This window comes from Silurus meridionalis, chromosome 2 (genome assembly GCF_014805685.1).
Source record: "Silurus meridionalis isolate SWU-2019-XX chromosome 2, ASM1480568v1, whole genome shotgun sequence".
In the NCBI taxonomy this organism is placed as follows: Eukaryota; Metazoa; Chordata; class Actinopteri; order Siluriformes; family Siluridae; genus Silurus; species Silurus meridionalis.
This window is the reverse complement of record NC_060885.1, coordinates 16,736,056-16,759,192: the sequence shown is the minus strand read 5'-3', so window position 1 is coordinate 16,759,192 and position 23,137 is coordinate 16,736,056. Positions and strand designations below refer to the sequence as shown.

The window sequence follows — 23,137 nt, the reverse complement described above, 5'->3', positions numbered from 1 at the left end:
ATCTCTGTAAGTAAAAAGCATGTACTTTGTCATTGTTTGAATTATTAAACTTTTCCTTTTGTAAAAATATGTTATGTATGTGAAGATTTGTTGTCTATATTGTTCTTTTTTAATGCAAAGTGTTTCATTCTGATACTAATATTGTATTTTGTTTACTCAAACATATAAGCTAACAAATATTCTACAGCTCTAGGTATTTATATAGGAGAGGGTAATGCAGGCTTTATAATAGATGTTTAAAATTCCCTATTGCATTAGTGTTAAGCATATTAACATATAGTAAGGGTGATGTTTCCTTTTATAAAAACACATTGCTGTTTTCCTAATATATGATTTTTTAAGTATATGAATTGCTAACATCAAGCCACAGTAATGCTATCTGGTAGAAAGTGTTCCACTAGATTTCTTGTCAGAAGTCTAAATTGCACATTGAATCTTGCAGAGCATTATAAATACCATTTTTTGTTATGAACCACATCCATGTGGGAAATACGGAGGAGGCTTTTTCACTCGGCTCACAAACACTTACTGTCAGTTTATGACTGTTTCTTAATTTTCTTTATTCTTTGGGTTGTGAAAGCACTTCTGAGAGCACTGGTGGCCCTGCAGTTGTCTTGACATAGTGATAGACATGTAGTTTTAATAGGCTTTATCCTCGAGGTTCAGAGATTTAGCCTGGTCCCTCAAGACTACGTCTCAGATCAATTAGAGTTCAGGATAGAAATAATGTCTCCAGGGCATGTGAATTTGGAGTGTCTTTTTTAGCCACAAATACTAGAGTTTAAACAACACCTACTCCCAAAGCAGGAGGATCTCCATAAGGTTAACAGCACAACAAATTCAGTTGTCTCTAATTACATTTATCAGTAAAATTGGCAACATTAACAGGGGTAAATGGCTTTCATTTATATGTAGTAATAAGCTGAAACACAGTGTAGTGTATCGGGGTACCCAGGAGTTCGATTTTTTGAGCAGATACTGACCATAACAATGAAAAGATTTAATCTGATGGGCGAAGCTGCACTCTCTGTACAGCAGAGTGCTTGTGCAGGACCAGTCAGCGAGTTTAGCCACTCATGCCATCTGTTAAGAGGCTGCTCCAAAGTTCAGCTTGGATTCACAAGCCCCGGGAGTTCTACCAGGCTGCCTGCTGCTCCTGACCGCTGGATTGTGGTGTGTGTGTGTGTGTGTGTGTGTGTGTGTGTGTGTGTGTGTGTGCGTGTGTGTGTGTGTGTGCGCATAAGCTTTCTTAAATCTTCTGATCCACATACAGACTCCTGCACAAATACATGCAGGTAGGACACTTGCTGTCTCTAAAATAGGGTGAACCTACTGGAACCCTTAACCTTAAAAATTAGCATACTAACTAACTGCACTCTTTTCTTTCAGTATTTCATTTGTATTTATATTTGTGCAAACATATTCACATTATCGAAGACTTCACAAAGAACATTTCAGTGTCTCTCTCTCTCTCTCTCTCTCTCTCTCTCTTTCTCTTTCTCTCTTTCTTTCTCTCTTTCTTTCTCTCTCATTCTCTCTCTCTCTCTCTCTCTCTCTCTCTCTCTCTCTCTCTCTCTCTCTCTCTTTCTATATCTATCTTTCTCATTCTCTGATTTATAGCGCCGCCACCATGGTCAGACTGGCTAATGAAATCTGTGACAGCGCATTAACGAGGCCGTTTGTTTCAGCTCAAGTTCGGGTTCTTGTTTTTTTTCCCTCTTTTTTACTCTTGCCTCAGCCACCACTATGTTTGCATATTATTTGTCTCGCTCTTCATTATCCTGATGCTATTTAAAACTTCCATTTATGTAGAATTTAATTTACACCTGTCGATTTCAGTCTACTAAAACACTTACTGGAAACGGCTATGACAGCCGAATATACAGTTTTACTGTTAAATAGATTTTAAGTTTCATGCTTTGGAGCTACTTCAAATACACTGAATAAAATATTCTTCAGGTTGTGGTTAGTGGAAAAAGTTTTCTTCGAAGGTCTGTGCAAAGTTAGCAATAAAGTTTAAGCTTCTAAAGTTTAATAACTAAACCGTTGCCTTCCAGACTTTATGTCTAGATAATGTTTGAGTTGCGAAATTTTTTAATGCTTTTAAATGTAATATTAAATCTAAGCATTTATTTTTTCTCATGTTTTTACTAATAAAACAATACATTAATCAATTAATGAATACATTAATTAGCAAAATAAATTTAATAACAAAATGCTTGAATAAATATAAAATAAATTAGGAAGTAAATTGTCCTTTTTCACACTGATAGGTATGCGGTTTAATCAATAACAAGTTTGCAGAAAAAATCAGGGATTCATTATTAAGTCAGAAACTACAGAGTTGCTTGTTCATACTTTATTAGTGTAATACTTTAGGGCAGTGTGATTGAATTTCTGACCTTTATGTGAAATGAGCATGTGCGTCTTTCAATTTTTGTCCTGACATTTTTTTATATTGCTGTGTAGACAAAGGTTGCAACTTATACTCAATTCATAACGTGGAAGCTAAATGTGGACTCAACAAATTCTAGAAGTTTTAATAATGAAATGAGGTCCAGAGAATAACCAGTTCCAAAATTAATAAAGATTAAGTTTTGGTTTTTATGAGTTGTTTTTGTCTTCTGAAATAGGCATTTGTTGGAATCCCTTCATTGTATTTTTTTATTATTATATTTTTATTGCTTTTTTATTTAAATAGAGTGTACTATTTGAATTAGAGTGTAATAATTCTTGATGCATTTGTCATTCAGATTAATTTAGTATTCCACTTTTTGTGTAGTGGTGAAATTTTGTGTGAATGCCTCCATTTGGAGGGGAGCATTAGCAAAGTAAGAGTATTGGATGGGTGGAAGGATGTAGCTGCCATGCAGGCTGGGAAAGTTTGGGGAAAACCTGACCAGAGCCGCCAATCAATCGCAAAGTTCACATTAAAAAGTGCTGACAGCAGTGGGAGAGAGAGTTCCCACTTTCATCTAGAGGGAGACCTCCAGCTAACCTTCACATCACACTTTTTCTCTCAAGACCTCGTCTCTTTATTAAATTGTGTTGCATCCCACAGTGGAATTCGAGGCAGTGCCTGCTTTGTCACTTATCGCAAAACATTTGACTCATTCAATTTTTTTATATGAACAACAATTCATACGATAGCCTTGAACTAGAGCATGTCTTTGTGCCTTTGTATAGTGCCCACACACACACACACACACACACACACACACACACACACACTTGCCCCTATCTGTCCTCCTTCACTTATTCATTCACTCCGTTTGCTGACGGAATGCAAAAGTCTCTGCTGTTGATATGTAGCGGTTTCTTATTGTACATGCATGTGTGAATGTTTGTATGATGATCTGTTTGGAAATATATAATAATTTGGACTATATTATTAGAATTATTGGTACTAGTGGTATTACTATTATTATTACTATTATTGTAAGACTTTTGATACAGTGTAAACTGTTATATCTGTACAATAAAAAAATTCACAGTATTTATTTTTTATATTATTGTCTTTTAAATAAATACAGAGTTCAATTATAAACTCTCACAGACTAAAGTTTTTAAATATCAATGTATTACCAAAATCTAAAAGTAAAGTCAGAGAATATTCATATAGTTTGTACTGTTGTACTGAATAGTTTGTACTGTTGCTCTTATGACATAGACATATTATAAGTTTTATATATATTTTTACATCCATCTTAAAAACTCTATCATGAATAAGAAAAAAAAATAGTAAACAGTTGTCCTTAAGCATGTGGCATTAAATCAATCCCAAACATTAGCCTTGTGTACACTTTTATAGTGTTGATGTAATCTGCAAAGAAACCAGGTGAATGATTAGTACATTCTGATTTTAATAGAAGGTTTTAGTGTAAAGTGCATGGTGGGCTGCAGAGACCACATTGCGCAGTCTTCTGCTGCCCCTTAGGGGTGTGGAGAAGAGTCAGAGTGTACTTCCCCTGTCCCATAAACTACTCCACTCAGCAAAAAGCTGTAACACACAGTATCCTGGGAACTTCATGGCATGTACATAAACTGATCGATATGTATTCCAGTGACAAGATTCAAAACAGCACATTTTATAGGTCCAGTCATAAAATCAATGTGGCAAATGTTAGTGTTGTTCAATCTTTTATTTTATTTTGTCTGAAGTGTTGTGTAAAATTAATTATTTCAGCCATGGAGGTAAAAGGTTGTATAATTCATTATTGTTTTAATATTCCAGCAAAAACTGCCATCAGGAGGTTGCAGTGTATCTTCATATAATAAAACTATTGACTGTTGTTAGAGTTTATTAGGTGCTTATAATGTGTTTATTAAGGGAAATGTATTCATGCAAATTTTGTAACTAATTACATTACTATTTCTCTTGTATATATTTTTTGTCCTATTAATTTAGGTGTATTTGTTTGTTATAATAATGATGCATTTATTTATGCATCCATTAAAACAGGTATAAAAAAAACAAACAATTGACTGTCAGATCAATATCAATATTCAGATCAATCAGATCAATATCAGAGTAAATACTGCTAGTAGTGTGACAGTCATGCTAAAAATAGTTTAAATTCTTTAGGTGTGATTTTTTTTTTTTTGCATGTTTCTTACATTTCTTTTGCAGAGACTCTGCGAACTTAACCTGTGTGATGTCTCCACAAAGCAGCCACTTTTGTCGTGTTACCTGTAAAGTGGGCTTTTTTATTTCTCTTTCGGCTGAGCTGCGCTAATGCCTGTCAGCTACACACAAAGGAAGGAAGTAGGATATTGAGTTGCTTAGGTTTTAACTGTGTGCTGTGTTTATTTGCTGTGTCAGAAACTGAGAGATTACACTGTTTATAAGCAGTGGGACTGGAATCTGGTTAGGTGTCTCCTCGGGGCTAAAGTGGCAGGTAGAGAAGTAGAGATACACTGTTGACCCTGGCATTAAGAATGAAAGTTCAGACTGGCTACTATTCACTTGAAGTGCGGCCATCAATCATGTCGTGAAAAGTGGACACCTATATTCAAGGTGTAAATGTGTACGTGTATGTGGGGGTGGTAGACAGGGAAAGCCTATACTCTTCACCAAGAAGAAAAGCTAGGATGCCATGTAAGATATTTGTTGCCATAACACTCTCACTAAATGTTATAGTGTTTTGTGAGTAGATTTGTTACCAGAATCAACAGAAAAATTACAGCAATACATAATTCCAAATATAGGTTAATTAAAATTTTAAATAAATGTATACATATATTTTAAAATAATATGTACAAGCTTATAATTTGCATTTGTATGTGTGTTCATATTTAGAGATTATATATAGAAAGATTCCTCTTGAGAAGAGGAGAACAATAGCCAGACTTGGTGTCAGTGAATTGTGATTGATCACAGTGAAAAAAATATCTCTGCTGACTGGGTAAATCCACTTAAGAGAACCTTGCAAACACCTCAGACTCCTCGTCTGTCTAAACTAAAATGCAGATATTTCAGGTGCAGAAGTGAATACAATTGGATGTCATTTATATAGAGACGGAGAGGAAAACCGTGTTTGGGTTGGTCCTGTCTAACCTGAGGCACTATAAATAGTGGAAGTGCTGAAATAGTTGGCTCTTGGGCCAGTCTAAGCACAGGCTCCTATGTCTCATTGATGAGAACAAATGGGTTTTTCTGCTTATGATATTTGAGGAAGGGGTGCACATATTGTGTGTTTCTGTGGGTGTAAATCCTGAAGGTCAAAAACATAGCTTATTTTAGGAAACATTCTGCATCTGACATGTATAATTGTAGCAAAATGGGAAATATTTCAACCAGGCAATCCCATGTGAAAGAATTAGAAGGGTTATTTTGCTTGTATGAGATTACCCCTGTAACCCTGCCAGTGTATTTCCTTGTTAATTAAAGTCTCAATAAACTACATATGGAAACCTTGGCTGAGGTTGTTTTCTAAATGTGTCAAGAAAAACTTTCTGAATTACACACAGATATTTGCTCTGGCAGGAATAAGCTTTTAGTATTGCCATTATCAATTCCCCAGGAGTGCTAATCACTATATTTCTATGTGCAAACTAATTAGGGAGGAATTTGGCCTTGAAAACAAGCCTGCTTAAGAACTACCACTGGCACATTGAAGACAAGGATGACACGATTCTACTTATCAGTGATACTAACAATATTTTAACAAAGCCACTAAAGATAAAATACAACCGAGAAAGAAAAGGTCCACTGCTATGTATGAGGAACTTTCAAATGATTCCAAATAACTAAACTTTATTGTACATTAAGCAGAACTACTTAATCACTCAAATACTTTGCAATAAATGTTACCAAAACAATTTATTTGAAACTATGTTTTAATTTGTGCACAGTAGAACATTATTTAAGAGAAGACTTTGTTATCAAAGATGTACAAAGCACTTATTTTCTTGGACTATCCATACCATTTCATTTGCTGACCTATTCAAGACAAGAGCTTCACCTATTACTACTGATTCTGTTTAAATATACATGAAGTTGAATAATTAAAATTTTAAGGGCTTTCTTACTGAGGTAATAGACATTCTCTCAGGATGGTCAGAGTGGGATTCCCCTCACACATTCACATGGAACGAAACACAATGTTATGATATATCTATTACAGAGAGCATTAATATTGCAGAAGCAGAACAAATAGTCATGAAATGACTAATCATAGCTCAGGCAACCTGAGATGGCACTCCCACCTGAGTGACTGACAGGTCGGCTGATACAACCAGCTTAGGGATAGTATGACATGTCAGACATTTAGAAAAAAAAGTGTATTATTTATGGAAGCAAAGTGTTGACCTAGCTGTATGACACAAATGAGAACATCCACTGGTACATTCTGATCCTGGGAAAAAAAAGGACGTCCTCACTTGTTCAACTGATATCTAATCAGCATTTTTCTATGCTTAATAACATAACTGTTGGTTAAAATTATGTAATAGCCTGTAAATGTCCTGCAGAGTATGAGCCTAACTAGCTGCTTTTACTGATTGATCATGTGTACAAGTATAAACCCTATGGCGATACTTTAAAATATTTTGGTGGATACATGAACAAATTTTGTTAATCTGACCAGAAGCTTTCAACACTATCAGAAGGAAGCCTAATAAATTTTGAATGGCTTAATGGGCCATATAAGCCTGTGGGCTGTGGTGATGTGAGTTTGACACCTTTTACACTGCCCAAATGTATACAAACTGTTTCTAATTAGCTGGCACTCTTTCCTGACTACTCATCTTGCTCACGCATTTTCCTTTTTAACACAGTATATATTAAATATTCATTATGGCAATCATTGGTGCTCCTTTACTAATCCTAACTGTTTCTGGTATACACTTAATACCTTTTGCTGTCTTTGCTTCTTATCACCAGGTTTCATTAAGGTACTCATCAAAACACTATTTCCATTACAGTTTTAAAACTTCTAATAAAAATAGAATGTATATGTACGTATATATTAGACTGTGGTGAGACCTGCTATGTTGTATGGTTTAGAGACAGTGTCATTGAGTAAAAGGCAGGAGGTGGAGCTGGAGGTAGCAGAGCTAAAGATGTTGAGGTTTTCGTTGGAAGTGACCATATACAGTATATATCAAACCCAAAAAGTTGGGAATAAAAATAGAATGCAATGATATGGACAATATAGATACAACATAGATGACATATCAAATGTTTAAACTGAGAAAATGTATAATTCTAAGGGAAAAATAAGTTGATTTTAAATTTCATGGCATCAACGCATCTCAAAAAAGTTGGGACAAGGCCATGTTTACCACTGTGTGGCATCCCCTCTTCATTTTATAACAGTCTGCAAATGTCTGGGGACTGAGGAGACAAGTTGCTCAAGTTTAGGAATAGGAATGTTGCCCCATTCTTGTCTAATACTGGCTTCTAGTTGCTCAACTGTCTTAGGTCTTCTTTATTGCATCTTCCTCTTTATGATGCAGCAAATGTTTTCTATGGGTGAAAGATCTGGACTGCAGGGCGGCCATTTCAGTACCCAGGTCTTTCTTCTACGCAGCCATGATGTTGTAATTGATGCAATATGTGGTCTGGCATTGTCATGTTGGAAAATGCAAGGTCTTCCCTGAAAGAGTCGACATCTGAATGGGAGCATATGTTGTTCTAGAACTTGGATATACCTTTCAGCATTGATGGTGCCTTTCCAGATGTGTAAGCTGCCCATGCCACATGCACTCATGCAACCCTATACCATTAGAGATGCAGGCTTCTGAACTGAGCGCTGATAACAACATGGGTTGTCCTTATCCTCTTTAGTCCGGATGACATGGCGTGATTTCCATTACAGTAGCATTCCTGTATGTGATGCAGTGTCATCTAAGGGCCCGAAGATCACGGGCATCCAGTATGGTTTTCCGGCCTTGACCCATACGCACAGAGATTGTTCCAGATTCTCTGTGCAGATTCTGATATTGCTCCAATATTTTCGCTGTAGCATCTGGGGAATTGGTGGTCCTCTGCCCATCTTGACTTTTGAGAGACATTGCCACTCTGGGATTCACTTTTTATACCAAATCATGTTGCCAATTGACCCAATAAGTTGCCAATTGGTCCTCCAGCTGTTCCTTACGGTATAAGTACATTTAACTTTTCCGGCCTCTTATTGCTACCTGTCCAAACTTTTTTAGAATGTGCTCTCATGAAATCCAAAATTAGTTAATATCAACATTTGAAATGTTATCTATATTCTATTGTGAATAAAATATAAGTTTATGAGATTTGTAAATTATTGCTTTTATTTTTTATTGACAACTTTTTTGAAATCGGGTTTGTGTGTATATATATATATATATATATATATATATATATATATATATATATATATATATATATATATATATATATATATATATATATATATATATATATATATATATATATACTTTAGCCTTTAATGCATGTGCAAAATAAAATCTTATTTCCAAATATTATATATAATATTATAAAGGCTAAAGAATATATATATATATATATATATATATATATATATATATATATATCCTCCAGCACTGCTCCACTGGTACCTGGTACCACCTTCTCTGGTAAGTAGAAGGTAAGTATACTTCAGGGCTCTTCTCTGTTCTGTCACTGAGGTGGTGGAATAAAATTCCCTAGATGTCTGAACAGAGGAGTCCCTGGCTATCTTTAGGCAACTGTTGATGACCTATCTGTTCCTGAAACACTTAAATGTGTTAAAAGTGTATGTATATATATATATATATATATATATATATATATATATATATATATATATATATATATATATATATATATATATATATATATATACACACACACACACACACACACACACACACACACACACAGACTTTAAATTCAAAAACTGCTGATCTCTTGAAAATTTCACACTCAACACAGTCTCTAGTCTTTACACAGAAAGATGTGAAAAACAAAACAAAAACATCCAGTGAGCAGCAGTTTTAAAGAAAAAAATTGTGCAACTGTCCAAATTTAGTAAACCAAAGCCAACTATGGCCTCAGATTCCTGTTCTTGCCTATCAAAAGTTGTTGTAGCACATTCACTTTGGGGTTTGGTTTGTTGTGCATTCTGAAATGCTTTTCTGCTTTTTTATATATATATATTATTACTATTACTACTACTACTACTACTACTACTACTACTACTTATCATTACTATTATTATACAAATATTCTTCTTCTACTGTTCTTATTCGATTACTGTTATTATTATTATTATTATTATAATTATTATAATAATAATAATAATTATTATTATTATTATTATTATTATTATTATTAATAATAATAATAATATTATTATATAAAGGATAGAGTGGAAAATATGTGACTTGTACACAGCAGATTTTAGGTTTTGGCATATGGATCAAAAAGCACACCTCTCTGTGCCTGTTGTATGCCAAAAGGCCAAGCAAGATTTAAATGTGGAAGCATATATATCAGGTATGCTTTATATGTAGCAGGTCAAGCAAAAAGATGTATACATATTTTTTTTGTGAAAGCCATTGTGGGAAGAATTAAGAGTGTAAGCAGGCCTCTCTAGAGGGCACGAGTGTATGGCAGCTGCTGGTCTGCAGTACAATGGTGGGTGCAGGCTTGTGTAAGTGATAGGGTCTATGTGAAGTGCTGCCTTATTCAGACGCACGCAGATGTACGGCCTCTCAAATTACAAAAATAAATTCAGTACGGAAGGTCCACAGTTCAGGAAACAGATGATAGACAAGTAGTCATTGCTGTGGAACAACATAATGGATCAGAAATGTCATTTTCCTATGGGGATGCCAGATTTCATCTCTCCTTTAATTAAAAGGTCATGTGAATATGGATTATTATTAAATATGTGGGATTTAACATGCAACAGTATAACAGTCATGGATGCCCAAAATTGACTGATGCGCATAGAGAGTAAGGGCTAGCCTCTATGGTACAATCCCACAAAAGAGGTACTGTAGCACAGATTGCTGAAAAAGTTGATGTTGGCCGTTATAGAAAGATGACACATAGTGCATTACAGATAGATGTATGGAGCTTCATAGATGCAGACTGGTGTTCATACTGCCCCCTGTCCAGCATTCACAATGGGCATGTGAGCATCAGAACTGAACAATGGAGCAGTGGGAGAAGGTGGCAAGGTCTAATACATCACATTTTCATTTAGATTATATGCCTGGCCATGTACTTGTGCATTGCTTACCTGAGGAAAGGTGGCATCAGTATGCACTATGGGGAGAATGAAAACCAGCAAATGCATTGTGATGCTTTGGGCAAAGTTCTGGTACTGAAATTTAAGTGTGTTTTATTTTTATGCATACCACCTACCTAAACCTTTTGTGGCAGACCAAGTAGCCCATTAATGGCAACAGTAATCTTTAATGGCAGTGGCTTCTTACAGCAGGATGATGCCCTCTGCCACACTGACAAAATTGTTCAGGGATTGTTTGAGGAACATGACAAAGAGTTCAAGGTGTTGACTTGGCCTCCAAATTCCCTAGATCTCAGTCCAATCAAGCATCCGTGGGATATGCTAGACAGGATTTATAGAGACTCAACTTTGCAACTTAGAGGACACTCACCCATTTAATTTTTTGCTTCTAACACTTTAACAACTAAGTGTTCACTGATATCCACAAATATCAGGGTCACGCTAGTACTACTTTTGGAGTGACAACCTTATGTTTGTGACAGCAGTCGAAATGTAATTAAACTATTATCAGGCTACACATTAATTAAGTCCATATGTGTTATGTATTTTAGATTGATTAGTTCATCATGTAATGTTCTTTAAATGCCAAAACACACAATGTACACATAAATTGTGGCACACATACATATATTGCAAAAATATCTAGTAAAGGCTTTAATTGTAGCCAGAACCTGCATACTGACCTGATTTGAAGCATGACTGACCTCTCAGTGCCCAGTTTCTTATCTGTGTTTGAAATATTCATAAGAGTCGTCCTCCCGGATGTGCTGTGGTGGGAGGGTTCGGAGGTGGAGCGTGGCAGCTTGGGAAAGCACTGAGGTCTGATGGGAGTGGATGGCCTCCCATCAGCGCTTTAAAGGCTGGGCTTCTTTCCACCTAATTCTCTGCTTATAACCTCTGAAAATATTCAATTCACACCAGCTAATCTCTATTTATTACTAATCTTCTTTTAACATGTTCAACTATTTATAAATATAGAAATGAATATCTCTAAGGAGGCATTAATTTATAAACAACATTTCCTACTGATTTATCATTCAGGAGTGAAATGTCATTTGAAAGGAAGGTCATTGTATCAGTGGATTTTGATAGTATTCAAATATAAAAGAGGATGAGGTCACCGAGAAACCTTCAGAGAGACAGACTTTTGCCACTCTTGTAAACAGTTCAAAGCAACAGTGCAAGTAATTTATGTATCAGTGAGTTCAGATGTGAGGGGTAATATTTGACAAAGGCTGGTTTTGGCTGATTCACAGGAGCACTCCCCTGCTTGCTCTCCACTTCCTTTGATACCAAGTCACTCCTCAAAGATCACACGCATGCAATTGTTTACCAAAAACCATTAGCCATAGGCATATAGGATGTTACCAGGAAGTAATAACTCTAATAAAAAAGTGGAACAAAAATCACAAAAAGAGTGGAAGGACAAGTCAGCTCTGTGTGTCTGCTTTTAACTGTGGATTAGGGATGGGCCTAACACTTATTAAAGAAAGGATTCTCCTTAAATTTACTTAGAAAGTGGTCACGGTTCTCCTTCTGTCACTCAGACACACACACACACACACACACACACACACACACACACACACTTTTTTCAACTGCAGTCTTACTTACAATGGTAATTTTATTTATTTTGTATGAGTGATGTTGTATAGAAAACCTCTTGCCTTAGTCATTTATAATTCAGCATGATTTTTGAGTGCTTGAGTTGGAAAACAAGAACAAAACCAAAACTTTAGTTGTTTGGTTAAAAGTCAGACAGGAAGAACGCCACTGCCCTCTACTGGTCGATTGTAGGCATTGCTTAGAAATTGCACAATGGCTCTTTGTACTATTTCGCAAATAGTAAAAAAAAAAAAAAAAAGACTTTGAAAGACATTATGGTTATCATTTTAACAGCCCAGCTGTTCTGTACATGCTTCAATAAGGACACACCTAACATAACATTCTCGAGAAAACTCTCTTTCAGATGGCCACATTTTCATGCTGTACAACAAAGTGCAACATGGGGGCTGTTGGGGGGTCTGAGCGAGTCAATCTTATTCTTGTTAAGACTATTGACAAGGCAACAACAGTGCCAGCATCGTCTCACCAGTGGCATCTAGACCTCTGAAGTTCTGATTTGCAATAAATCTGAATCAAACAAATTATCTTGGATTTTTTTCATTGCAAAGTGATACAACAAACAGTTACCGTTGTATTGTCCTTAGCATGCAGTCAAATTTAAAACTACTGGCACCCTTGAATGTATACAAAATAATCTAATCTAAGATAACAGAAACAGAGGGGAAACACCGTTGAAAGTTTCTACATAGAAACTTCTAAAAGTATTTGCAGAGTGATATTTTAAGCTTGAACACAAACTTTATTTGTAAAATAAGAACCATTGGTTAAATAGTGCAATTTATAGATATAATTTTATTTACATATATTTATCCATAATTAAGGTTTGGTGAGACATCTGTGGAAAGAATACACACTGAGGCTTTTCAGGACACAGGTTTCTTGTTTGAACTGCAGGGACTTAGTGGATGGCTTGAATCCTTATGTTTAATATTTCTGTATATAATCTGTTTGTGCTGAAATTTGAAGAGGGCTGGTCATTCAGCCTTGGTTATATTGAGTTAAATTGTATGAGTAGTTATATCTATGATTTCTCTGATGTGAATGGAATGGAGACAAGGCTTCTTTATACAGGTACCTGAAGCCATAAGAGTAAATGTAAACTGAATGTTCTCTCAACCCCCATTATTCAGGTCAGCATTACTCTTTACCATTCATTTAAAACTGACTTAAATAAACTGTAATTTCATTGAATGTGTAGTAATGTCTTCATCACAGACTGCCAGTGTGTGTCACAGGTTTTTGGTGCTGCTGAGTGAATAGGCAGGTCTGTTTGCTGAAGAGTAGGTGGGGAGAGGGGCTGTATGAAAGAGCCGTTCAGCAGCTGGGTGAGCCTCAATTTGCTCTGAGCAGCTCTCAGAAAAGGCGCAGCATATCCTGAGAACACAGCACACCCACACACACGTACACACACACACACACACACGAGGAGCCATGTGTCCCATAAGCCTGCCGGTATGCACAATGAGGCCTTATAAGATAGTCAAGAGAAGTACACTCTTAGAGAGCACAAAATGAGTTTAAGTAAAACATCCATGGAAAAGAAAATAAAAAGTTAGTAATGTTTGACTTCACTGGACTCCCCATCTTTTATTACACTTGGTCTTTTATGAGGTCAGTGGTTAACAGAGAATGATTAATACTCCATAGCTTCATGGGGAATTTGACACAGTTAGCATCTGATTTAACAAGTTTCTTCAGACAAACCATAAGAATCTTGCCACATATTCAACATGGTTGCATCACCATGGTGCCCACATTCACCCCCACACTCCACCCATCTCCACTCCAAAGTCTCTTATTTTAAGACACCTATTTCAAGGCCCCATCTAATGCTAGTCACCTGGAAGCATTCAGTCTCTCCTAAGTTTTCCCACTTATGCATCTGCTTTCAAATTCCAGTTCTTGAGACACTATACACTACACATTGTTGTGTTATTTTCTGATCCAACACAACTCATTAGCTCATTAAGAAATCATTAACTAAATTGACCTGATGTTTCATGGCTGTGAAAACATAATCTGTACATCATGACATATTCCTAAGTTTGATATTAAGAACCAACTTATTAGGTAAACAGGTAGGTGTGCATCTTTTAATTTAATTTAACCCTTTGGTTAATAAGAGTGTAGTATTTTTGTGTAGAGTGTAAACGTTGATACAGAAACAAAGGTTTTCTTATAGCTGTTACTAAGACAAATATTAAATGTTCAGTTAAGGAGCAGAGTCAAGATATTTAAATTCTTTTTTTGTATGAATTTGCTAATAAAACTTAATGATTTTACAAACACACTCAAAATATCTGCTGATTTGTCTCCACTGTTTCAGATTTAAAGACAGTTTGTATCTCATTCACATTTATTTTATTTGTAAACAACAGTCAGAAATACATGTACTGCTAATTTGTAAGACGTCATGACATCAGTCAGATGTTGAATTTTGGTTTATATGAAATGTTACAAATGTTATAAAATTATTCTAAGTGCTTGCATTATATTTATATAAAAAACCCAGTACTGCTTTGGCAAAATATCAGGATCCTTGCCTTCTAATATTACCCCATTATCCCCATTGTATGTATACTCAATCATCCTATAAATCACACATTACCCAGGTGTCAGCAGAAATGTATCTGTCTCTGTGTTGCAAGCAGAAACTAGAAAAAAAAGAAACCAAATTGCCTTGAGGGAAGACCTGTTAAAATTTATTATGTGTTTAACAGTTGCTGCTTTGAAATATTATCTAGTATCCATTAGTTCCATTAGTTTTGTGCAAAAGTCTCATTCTCTGGCTTTGACTCCATTTTGTGTTCAGAACACAAACAGTAAACGCACATTTATGTTGTTTAAGAACACAGTTTCACAGTCCATCATCACAACATTTTAAAAGAAAATATTAAAGACGCTAAAACAACTTGGGGAAAGATGTTTTGGCTAAAAGAGTCTCCAGGACTGAAAACAACCACCTAATTTACTTATACAAATAAAATCCATTTTCAAACACAAGCAGCAAATATAATTAAGAAATCATTCAATACCTTAATTAGTGGACCAAACTGAAAGCACTTTGATTAAAGTTAAACCATGAGGAGAGTGCTAAAGGCATACAACATCTGTACTCCAGTGTGGTATATATGGATTTAAAATACATTCACTGCGCTGTTGAAGAGCAGTGAATGCAAATGCAAATGCTGCTAAATCTATGAGTTAAAATCTGTAACATATGAAACATTAAACTGTTTTTCTTCAAGCAAACTAATAGACTTATTAACTAGTGTCTCCTCGCTGTCAGCAAATCGATATCCAAATAGTTCCATAGTCGGCCCACAAACCTCTTGCACAACTTGGGCTAATTTGAAGGGTATACTGAAACGCCACTTTTCTACCTGCTCTGAAGAGTTCTTCTGTGTAGAGTACACTCCACTGGCAACCTCTGAAGCATGCGTGTTCTTAATGATCCATTCCCTTGCCTGCGATGTAAATGGGACCCCGGTAAACCTGTACATCTCAGCCGCTTTCTGCATAGGATATCTTGCTATGTCCTCATATCGCACAAGCATATATCGTTTTTCCAGCCAATCCGGTTGGCTTAAGCCCAGCTCTGCAGACTCACGGATTTGATTGCAATTTCCCTGGAGTTTTTTCACTTCTTCATCATCAAAGGGTATCTCTCCATTTGCTGCCCAACTTTTCCAAGTCTGGTATTTGCTAGAGAAGGCTACCATTCTTGAGGCCAGGACAGCACGGGGGTCTCTCACCAGCTGTATGACCTTAATATCCAGCCTAGGATCTTCAATTAGTAAACGGAGTGAATCCAGCTGCCGAACCCTAACTGTCTTGATGGCCCTGTGCTTCTTCCTCAGACAGGACTCTGAGGCCAAGGTGAAGTTGAGAGGGCCACAGCGGCGCATTCTGCAGCGATATCTCTCAAAAACATTCCTCTGCACTGGCGAACACACCTGCTCCTCACACAGAGCCATGCTGGACTCTCTGCGGAACAGAGCTGGAGTGACATGCTCTAGAGGAGGTGGGCTGATGAAGCTCTCCAGCAGCGAGAAGTTGCACAAGAATAGGCTTAGCAGCACATCCCGGTATGCAACGGATGAGATGTTGGAATTGGGGATCCCTGTGTCCTGTGAAAGTGTCCTCTCTACATGCCACAGCGGCTCAAATAGGTAGAACATGTTGGTACCTAGCTGGTTAAAAAACTCACCTACAAAGGAGGATCCAGTGCGAGTGGTGGCCAATAAAAGAATGTGCTTTTGGCCAGCCTGGTCTGGATCTAAAAGCTGTGTGGAATTTATACTCATCTCGCCATCATACAAACTGGAGCCATTCAAGAATGAAAAAGGCTCTGGGGTTTGTTGTGTCTGTCTGTGAGTGAGCTTGTCAGAGACCCTGGAAAAGACAAAATATCTTATTCATAAATTTTGGAGTTCTTTATGTAGCCTATATTTGAATAAAATCATTTTAACTATTTAAATTCCCATGACCTTTCAGGAGGTTCTTGCACTCTGAATAATTTTCTTATTTAGCTTTAATGTAGTCACTGAATAACTCATCAGGCTACCTGAGTAATATTTGATAAATAACCAAATAGTAAGCTGAGATCAAAAGGCTTACCTTGAGATAATATTGTTTTCCTTTTCAATGATGACCAGGGCCACAATGCAGATGATGAAAATAACATATTTACTCCTCATTCTTGAACTGGTTTCTGTATGGAAATCCCTCCACAGCCTGTATGTGTAGCTATTCAGGTTCATCTCATGTCAGGACATGACATACAGTTGACCTGCAGTAAGCCACAAAATATTCTTCTTTACATTCTATATACTGTATATTGCATTGCACTGTACAGATTGGTTCAGAGTGCCAGTTATGCAAATTACACCAAATCAGCTTGTGTGTTATAAATTAGACTGCTAACAATAAGAGATTCATGAATGTTTAGCACAGCTAAGAGAGCCAGCACAGTAAGACAACCTGAGCTTTGTTCCCCAAGGTCCAATAAATAGCAACTACTGTCATCACCTTTCCACTAATAGCAGTAAGGAGTTGAAATGCCTTCAGCAGGACACAATGCCTTGTTCAAAGGCCTGAGTATATTCAGGTGAAGACAGTATAACTGTGGTACCACCCTATTAACTGTGTTAATAAAGAACAGGCCCAGAGAACATGAGCCCTGAGTAAATTTCGAAGGAGCACATGCAGTGACACTCATACAGTCCTGACACTACCGACAGTGTAGGAGAATGTGTTTATTTATATGGTCGCAATTTTGTACATTAATCTGGTTACAACAAAAGGCTTAATATTTAAGAAATATCTTCTGGTGGTCATATCCCATAGCTGTATTAATATTTACTTTTTACTCAAGTTTACTCTTAGATACTGAGATTTTGATGATTTCTGAAAATGGATGGCATTGGTATTGTTCGTTTTATTGGTAATACTTCAAAAAAATCATAAACAATTTTTTTTATTTATTGTAGCCACATTGCTAACATTAAGTTGACTAATTACTACCTAATTGTATTATTAAAATGATAGTACAATGCATATTATTTAACATGTTTATAGAGTTAGCACTCAGCATTATTAAGTCCTTTTATAACTAAGCAAAATATAATAAGTAAGGAAAGATCAATTTTCAGATATGATTATACAGGTACATAATCATGAAAGGAGTGGTGGTATGCAGCCTGACACAATACAGTTTACTACTTTCCAATATGCATAATTACTTCTCTTTTACCACAGCAATTTCTCCAAAAAAATGCTCTTTCTAAACAGAGATTTTTTACTAGGACTCAATGTATTTTCATTAATAATTCATATTTTGCACAAACATGGGAATTTAAGACTAGTGCCTTTGTCTTTTAACATCTACTGGCAACACTCTGAAGTGTGTGTAGTACACTGTCAAATGTAAAGTGTTTTTAGTCAAACCAACTGTATATAATGTAAGCAGAGTCTTTCCTCTATTTGGGTGCACCTGGTAAATCAGTAAATTATCTGCACAAAGCACATAATTAAAAAAATATAAAGTTTTTAGGTTGACAGTGAATGATAGTCTGCAGTGTAAGTAAATATAAACCAGTTACGCAAACTTATTATGTTTTAGCAATCAAACTGTCAGGGGTGGCGTCTTAGCTGAGATCTTTACATATTCAAAACCCAGTGGAGCGTTTGACAAATCTGATGATCTGCTGAAGCAGAAATGGACATAACTATGTTCATTATTCCCATACAAATTACATTTACTGCTTCTCCTATAGACTAAAAGTGGCATGATATACAAAAGGAAAACTACCTAACATGATCATTCAGTTATTTATGCAAATGCACTTTATTAAAACCTTGTTAAAATAAAACTCCTAATAAAATTCAGATTTCTCAGAAAGCAAAACATTTCAAATATAACTTCTAGTTCTTAGGTGTTTGCTAATTCTCATTTTACCACATGTTCTGTGGTAGTCAAAAGGTCAATGGGACTTTTTTCAAGCTCGATTTGTTTGTTATTGCTTTATATGTGTCATTGCTATTATATGTCAAGAAACATGCCACACAGTGCAGAAGCGAAAATCAGTATAGCAGAAGTGTAAGCTCTGTGAGTTTAAGGAGCATGTTTCAGCCCCGTGTTTTTGTCTTGTTTCATTACAGAGTGCTTTGTGGTTCAGCAGTGCGTGATGGCACATCCTGCAAGACAGGCACTGTTTAGTGGGATTTCTCGTGCAATATAAATCCACAATCAGCAGTGACAGGCTCACTGATGCTGCTTGGGCCCACAAGGTGCAGCTGTACCAGGGGAACACTGTGGCAGAGGAGGTAAGGAGAGATGGCAGAAAGCCTACACAAGAACATAGAGGCAGATTGATGTTTTTCAAACATCATCAGCGCTTTAGGCCATATACAGCAGTCATTTTGCTATTTTACTTAGCTGGTACTTCACAGATACATGTAAACCAAGAAGATGTGAACTACAAAACATACTATGAATAGTGATTTATGATATTCATTCATTCATTCATTCATTCATTCATTCATTATTCATTTCATTAAGTATTTTATACTGGATAAGTTGTTAGTGGATCCAGAACCTATCCAGGAACCACTGAATCTATAAGGAACACATAGGATGCAGGGCAACATGCAGACACACACACACATTTTACACATCCCACACCCAGGGGCAAATTAGAAAATACACATGTATGTTTCAGGAACCTGGGGACCTGGAGGAACCCCACACAACCTACCCCCTGCACCTAATGGTAGTTTTACAATTATATACTTTAAAGGATGCACTTCAAGAATTATTATCTGGTCACTAAACAAAGTGAATGTATAAGTCCTTCTGAATTGATGTAATTCATATGTATACACAAATTCAATGCTTATTGAATTATGCACAAACATTTTCACCACTGTTAACCTGCAACTCTTTTATCCACATTAATTTTTAAAAGTCCATTCATAAAAATGATTCTGCTTAAAAAAATATTTTATTTAATGTAAAGTTTTTTTCATATCTCATTATATTGTCAACAATAACCTGGCTTAAAAAAAACATTTTTACACAAATTTTAAAATTTCTTACTATTTAATATGTCCTCTTTTTGCCACTCAAACTGACACGGACTCCATATCATCATATCAGCTGAGCTTGTTCTTGAGTGAATGAAATTAGACTCATGGAAATTCTAACATTATCATGGTCTATATCATAAATACATGCCCACATGTAACCTAAAAATTGTGCAGAATCTTGAATAATGAATAGTTCCTTGGTTTCAAAATTCAAAAACTTTGTTTATTACCAGTTCTATAAAAAAAAATTATAATCTTAGACTTTCAGTGTAGACTTAGACCTTTGGAGCCCATAGACCACACAGTATACATTTATACCATAACCTACCACACATAAAGGCTAAAATAAATAAATTAAAAACTTATATAAATCACAGAAACATATTTATAGTAACTAAAAACGGAGTAAGTGGAGTGAGTATATATATTGGCTATAGACATTTTGGAGGGTCCAGCATGTGTGGTCAGATTGCAGTATTCATTATTGTGGCTCTATATGCGGATATTCAGAGATACAATAGGCACACTGTTTTTTTGGTGCATGTCAAACATTATATGAATTCTGTTACCCTGCAATCTGAGCACAGCATAAGTTTGTCACTGGCTTCTAAGAAGAGATTTCCTATGGATATGTTGGTTAACTAACTACACTTGTGATATAATATAAGGAAGAAGTGCAGTGTTATGTCTGTTAGCTATTTCGTTAACAGCAGTTTCACAAAAGGGCTTCCATTGATTAGGACATCTAAGCTACCGCGAGCATGAGGTCTGACAGATTTCTGTGCACTCATACCTCTTTCCCGTTCAGAGTCTCCAAACGCTGCGAGACGTTTCATGGCTCATTGCGCTGCCGCACGCGCGCTCTCCGCAGCCTCCAAACTCCATGTGCTCTCAGAAGTCTGATTAAAAACTAAGATGTAATGCATCCACTCTGGTGTGTAATCCAAAACTTCTCACATCCTCGTAGGGAAAGGAATTTGAATGAAATATATGTTTTTCTCTTTTTACTAAAACACGTTGGCGTCAAAGCTGTTAGTAAAGTAGAGTCTCGGTGCTGAGATGGCTTGCAGCGCAGTCACGTGATAGGGAGCTCCTCGTGGCGGGGCTTACAAGCGATGCTCTGTTTCGGTGCAAGATAAATTTCCACGTAGAGATTCGGGGGAGATGGAGGGGCTGAGCATCGGTAGACCTTTACCCCGCCCACGTCCCACCCTCCAAAAAAATCTTTTAAAAAGTTGACCTGGTAATCTTTTTTTTATGTGCTCATTTTCTAATATTCTGCTTTCGTTGTTAGTTCAATGCAAAATGTATAATTTGAGGTGATATTGTAAAATAGCAAAACCAGCACCCTATTAACACACTGCTATGTACACTGTACTTACCTTCCATTTTTTTAGAAACACCTGTACATATGCATATTCATGCTGTTACTGTACACTCTATGGACTAAATCATTGGAATGCCTAACGTTTCAGCTATATATGCTTTTTCCCAAGACTGTTACTACAATGCTGGGGGGACACAATTGTATAGAATGTCTTTATATAGGATTCGTATAGCAATCATTTTTCCCTCCACTTGAACTAGGAGCCCAAACCTGTTCCAGTATGACAATTCCCTTGTGCACAAAGTGAGCTACATGAAGCTATTTTTTACATAGAGTGGAACATTTTCAGTGGTTTTCTATAGAGCTCTGACCCAAACTTTCTTTCGGCTTCTCCCATTAGGGGTCTCCACAGCGGATCCTCCACATGTTTGATTTGGCACATGCTTTTACGCTGGATGCCCTTCCTAATGCAACCCTCCCCATTTATCCGGGCTTGGGACCGGCACTAAGAGTGTAATGCACTGCTGCGGCCAGTTCGATCCCTGGTCAGGGAACCCGGGCTGCAGCAGTAAGAGCGCCGCTTCCTAACCACTAGACCACCAGGGAACCACTCTATAGAGCTCTGACCCAAACCATATTAAACACCTTTCAGATAAATTGGGGTCTCCTCACCCTACATCAGTACTTTACTAATGCTCCTATGGATGGATAAGCAAAAATGTGTACAACCACACTCCAAAATCCAGTGGAACATCTTATCATCTTCAGAATGCAAGTTAATATATAAGGGTTGATAAAGCACATAAAATCTTGTAGTCAGTTGTCCAAAACGTCTGTTCTGTGTATATTATGCATCTTATGAGCCTGTGGCAGCGGGGGCGTGGCCGAGCGTCGGTTTGTGAATGGGGGGCGAGGCAGGACGCAGGTAAGCGTGGATTTGCCTCACCTGCAACTAATAAAACCTGATGTCTGTGCTTTCGTTTCAGTGATCCGGAGGCGCATAAAAGCCGAGGGAGCGGAGGCGTGTGTGCGTGTGTGTGCGCGTGCGTGAGCGCCAGTAGTGCCGTGTGAACACGGAGCGCCCAGACACCATTGTGACATACCAATATATTAAATAAAAAGCGGCGGTGACGCAAATAAACCGACCTGTTGTGGTTGTCCTTTTTTCCTCCCTCCCACTCGCTCTCCCACAGAGCAATTTATGTGGAAACAGCAAAATACATAGAATGATACAGCTTAATGCCTTCCAGTAATATTCACAAAAACATCAGAAAGGGGGTGACACAGAGCAGTCTCTAAGATTTACATACATTGGTGTGAAAAGCAAAACCACAGCTAGTGTGTGGAGGGTCTGCAAGCTTAAAGATCCACAGAATTATTGATCACTTATTTTTTTTGTTCTTTGTCTTCACACCATCTGTGTGAACTCTACAGATTGTTGGGCATGAAATTCCCACGAGATTAGCAGTTTGTAACATAAAAAAAACAGCCCATCTGTTAACAACCTCCAGACCACGATTGCAGTCACAGAGGTTTTTCCTTATTCTGATGTAGCATGCAAACATTAAGTGATGCTATTAATCTTTATATGCATAATTATATGCACTGCATTGACTGGCTGATTAGGTAACTGTATGAATATGCAGGTGTGCAGATGTTCCTTATAAAGTGAACAGTGAATGTTTAAACCAACTCTAAGTGGAGACCTGACCACCACATCCTGTAAGAGATTGTTGGACATTCAATTCCAACACTAAGCCATCTGGGACAGCTTTGTACAAGATTTTGGAGTGTTCCAATTCATCCAAAAGCTGCTCAGTGCAGTTAAACAGGCTAATCAAACCATGTCCTTATGAAA

At 36.8% G+C, this 23,137-nt stretch overlaps 1 protein-coding gene and 1 long non-coding RNA gene across 3 annotated transcripts; one reads left to right on the top strand and one right to left on the bottom strand.

Annotated features, from left to right (window-relative positions):
• The first annotated feature begins 240 nt into the window (after window positions 1-240).
• Window positions 241-22,438, top strand: LOC124377830. The gene is made up of 3 exons (XR_006924115.1): window positions 241-1,295; window positions 19,026-19,190; window positions 22,266-22,438. It is a non-coding gene; the product is annotated as an uncharacterized LOC124377830 (long non-coding RNA).
• chst3a (carbohydrate (chondroitin 6) sulfotransferase 3a) lies at window positions 13,573-21,112 on the bottom strand. 2 transcript variants are annotated; one of them, XM_046837131.1, is made up of 4 exons: window positions 20,746-21,112; window positions 16,983-17,154; window positions 15,746-16,757; window positions 13,573-13,736 (listed from the first exon to the last, which is right to left on the bottom strand). In XM_046837131.1, the coding sequence occupies exons 2-4, from the start codon at window positions 17,123-17,125 to the stop codon at window positions 13,716-13,718; spliced, it is 1,176 nt and encodes a 391-aa protein (XP_046693087.1). In that variant the 5' UTR covers window positions 17,126-17,154; window positions 20,746-21,112; the 3' UTR covers window positions 13,573-13,715. The 2 variants fall into 2 exon arrangements, with proteins under 2 accessions (XP_046693087.1, XP_046693078.1); XM_046837122.1 differs by lacking the exon at window positions 13,573-13,736 and having other exon boundaries at window positions 15,043-16,757; window positions 20,746-21,111.
• Window positions 22,439-23,137: the final 699 nt, after the last annotated feature.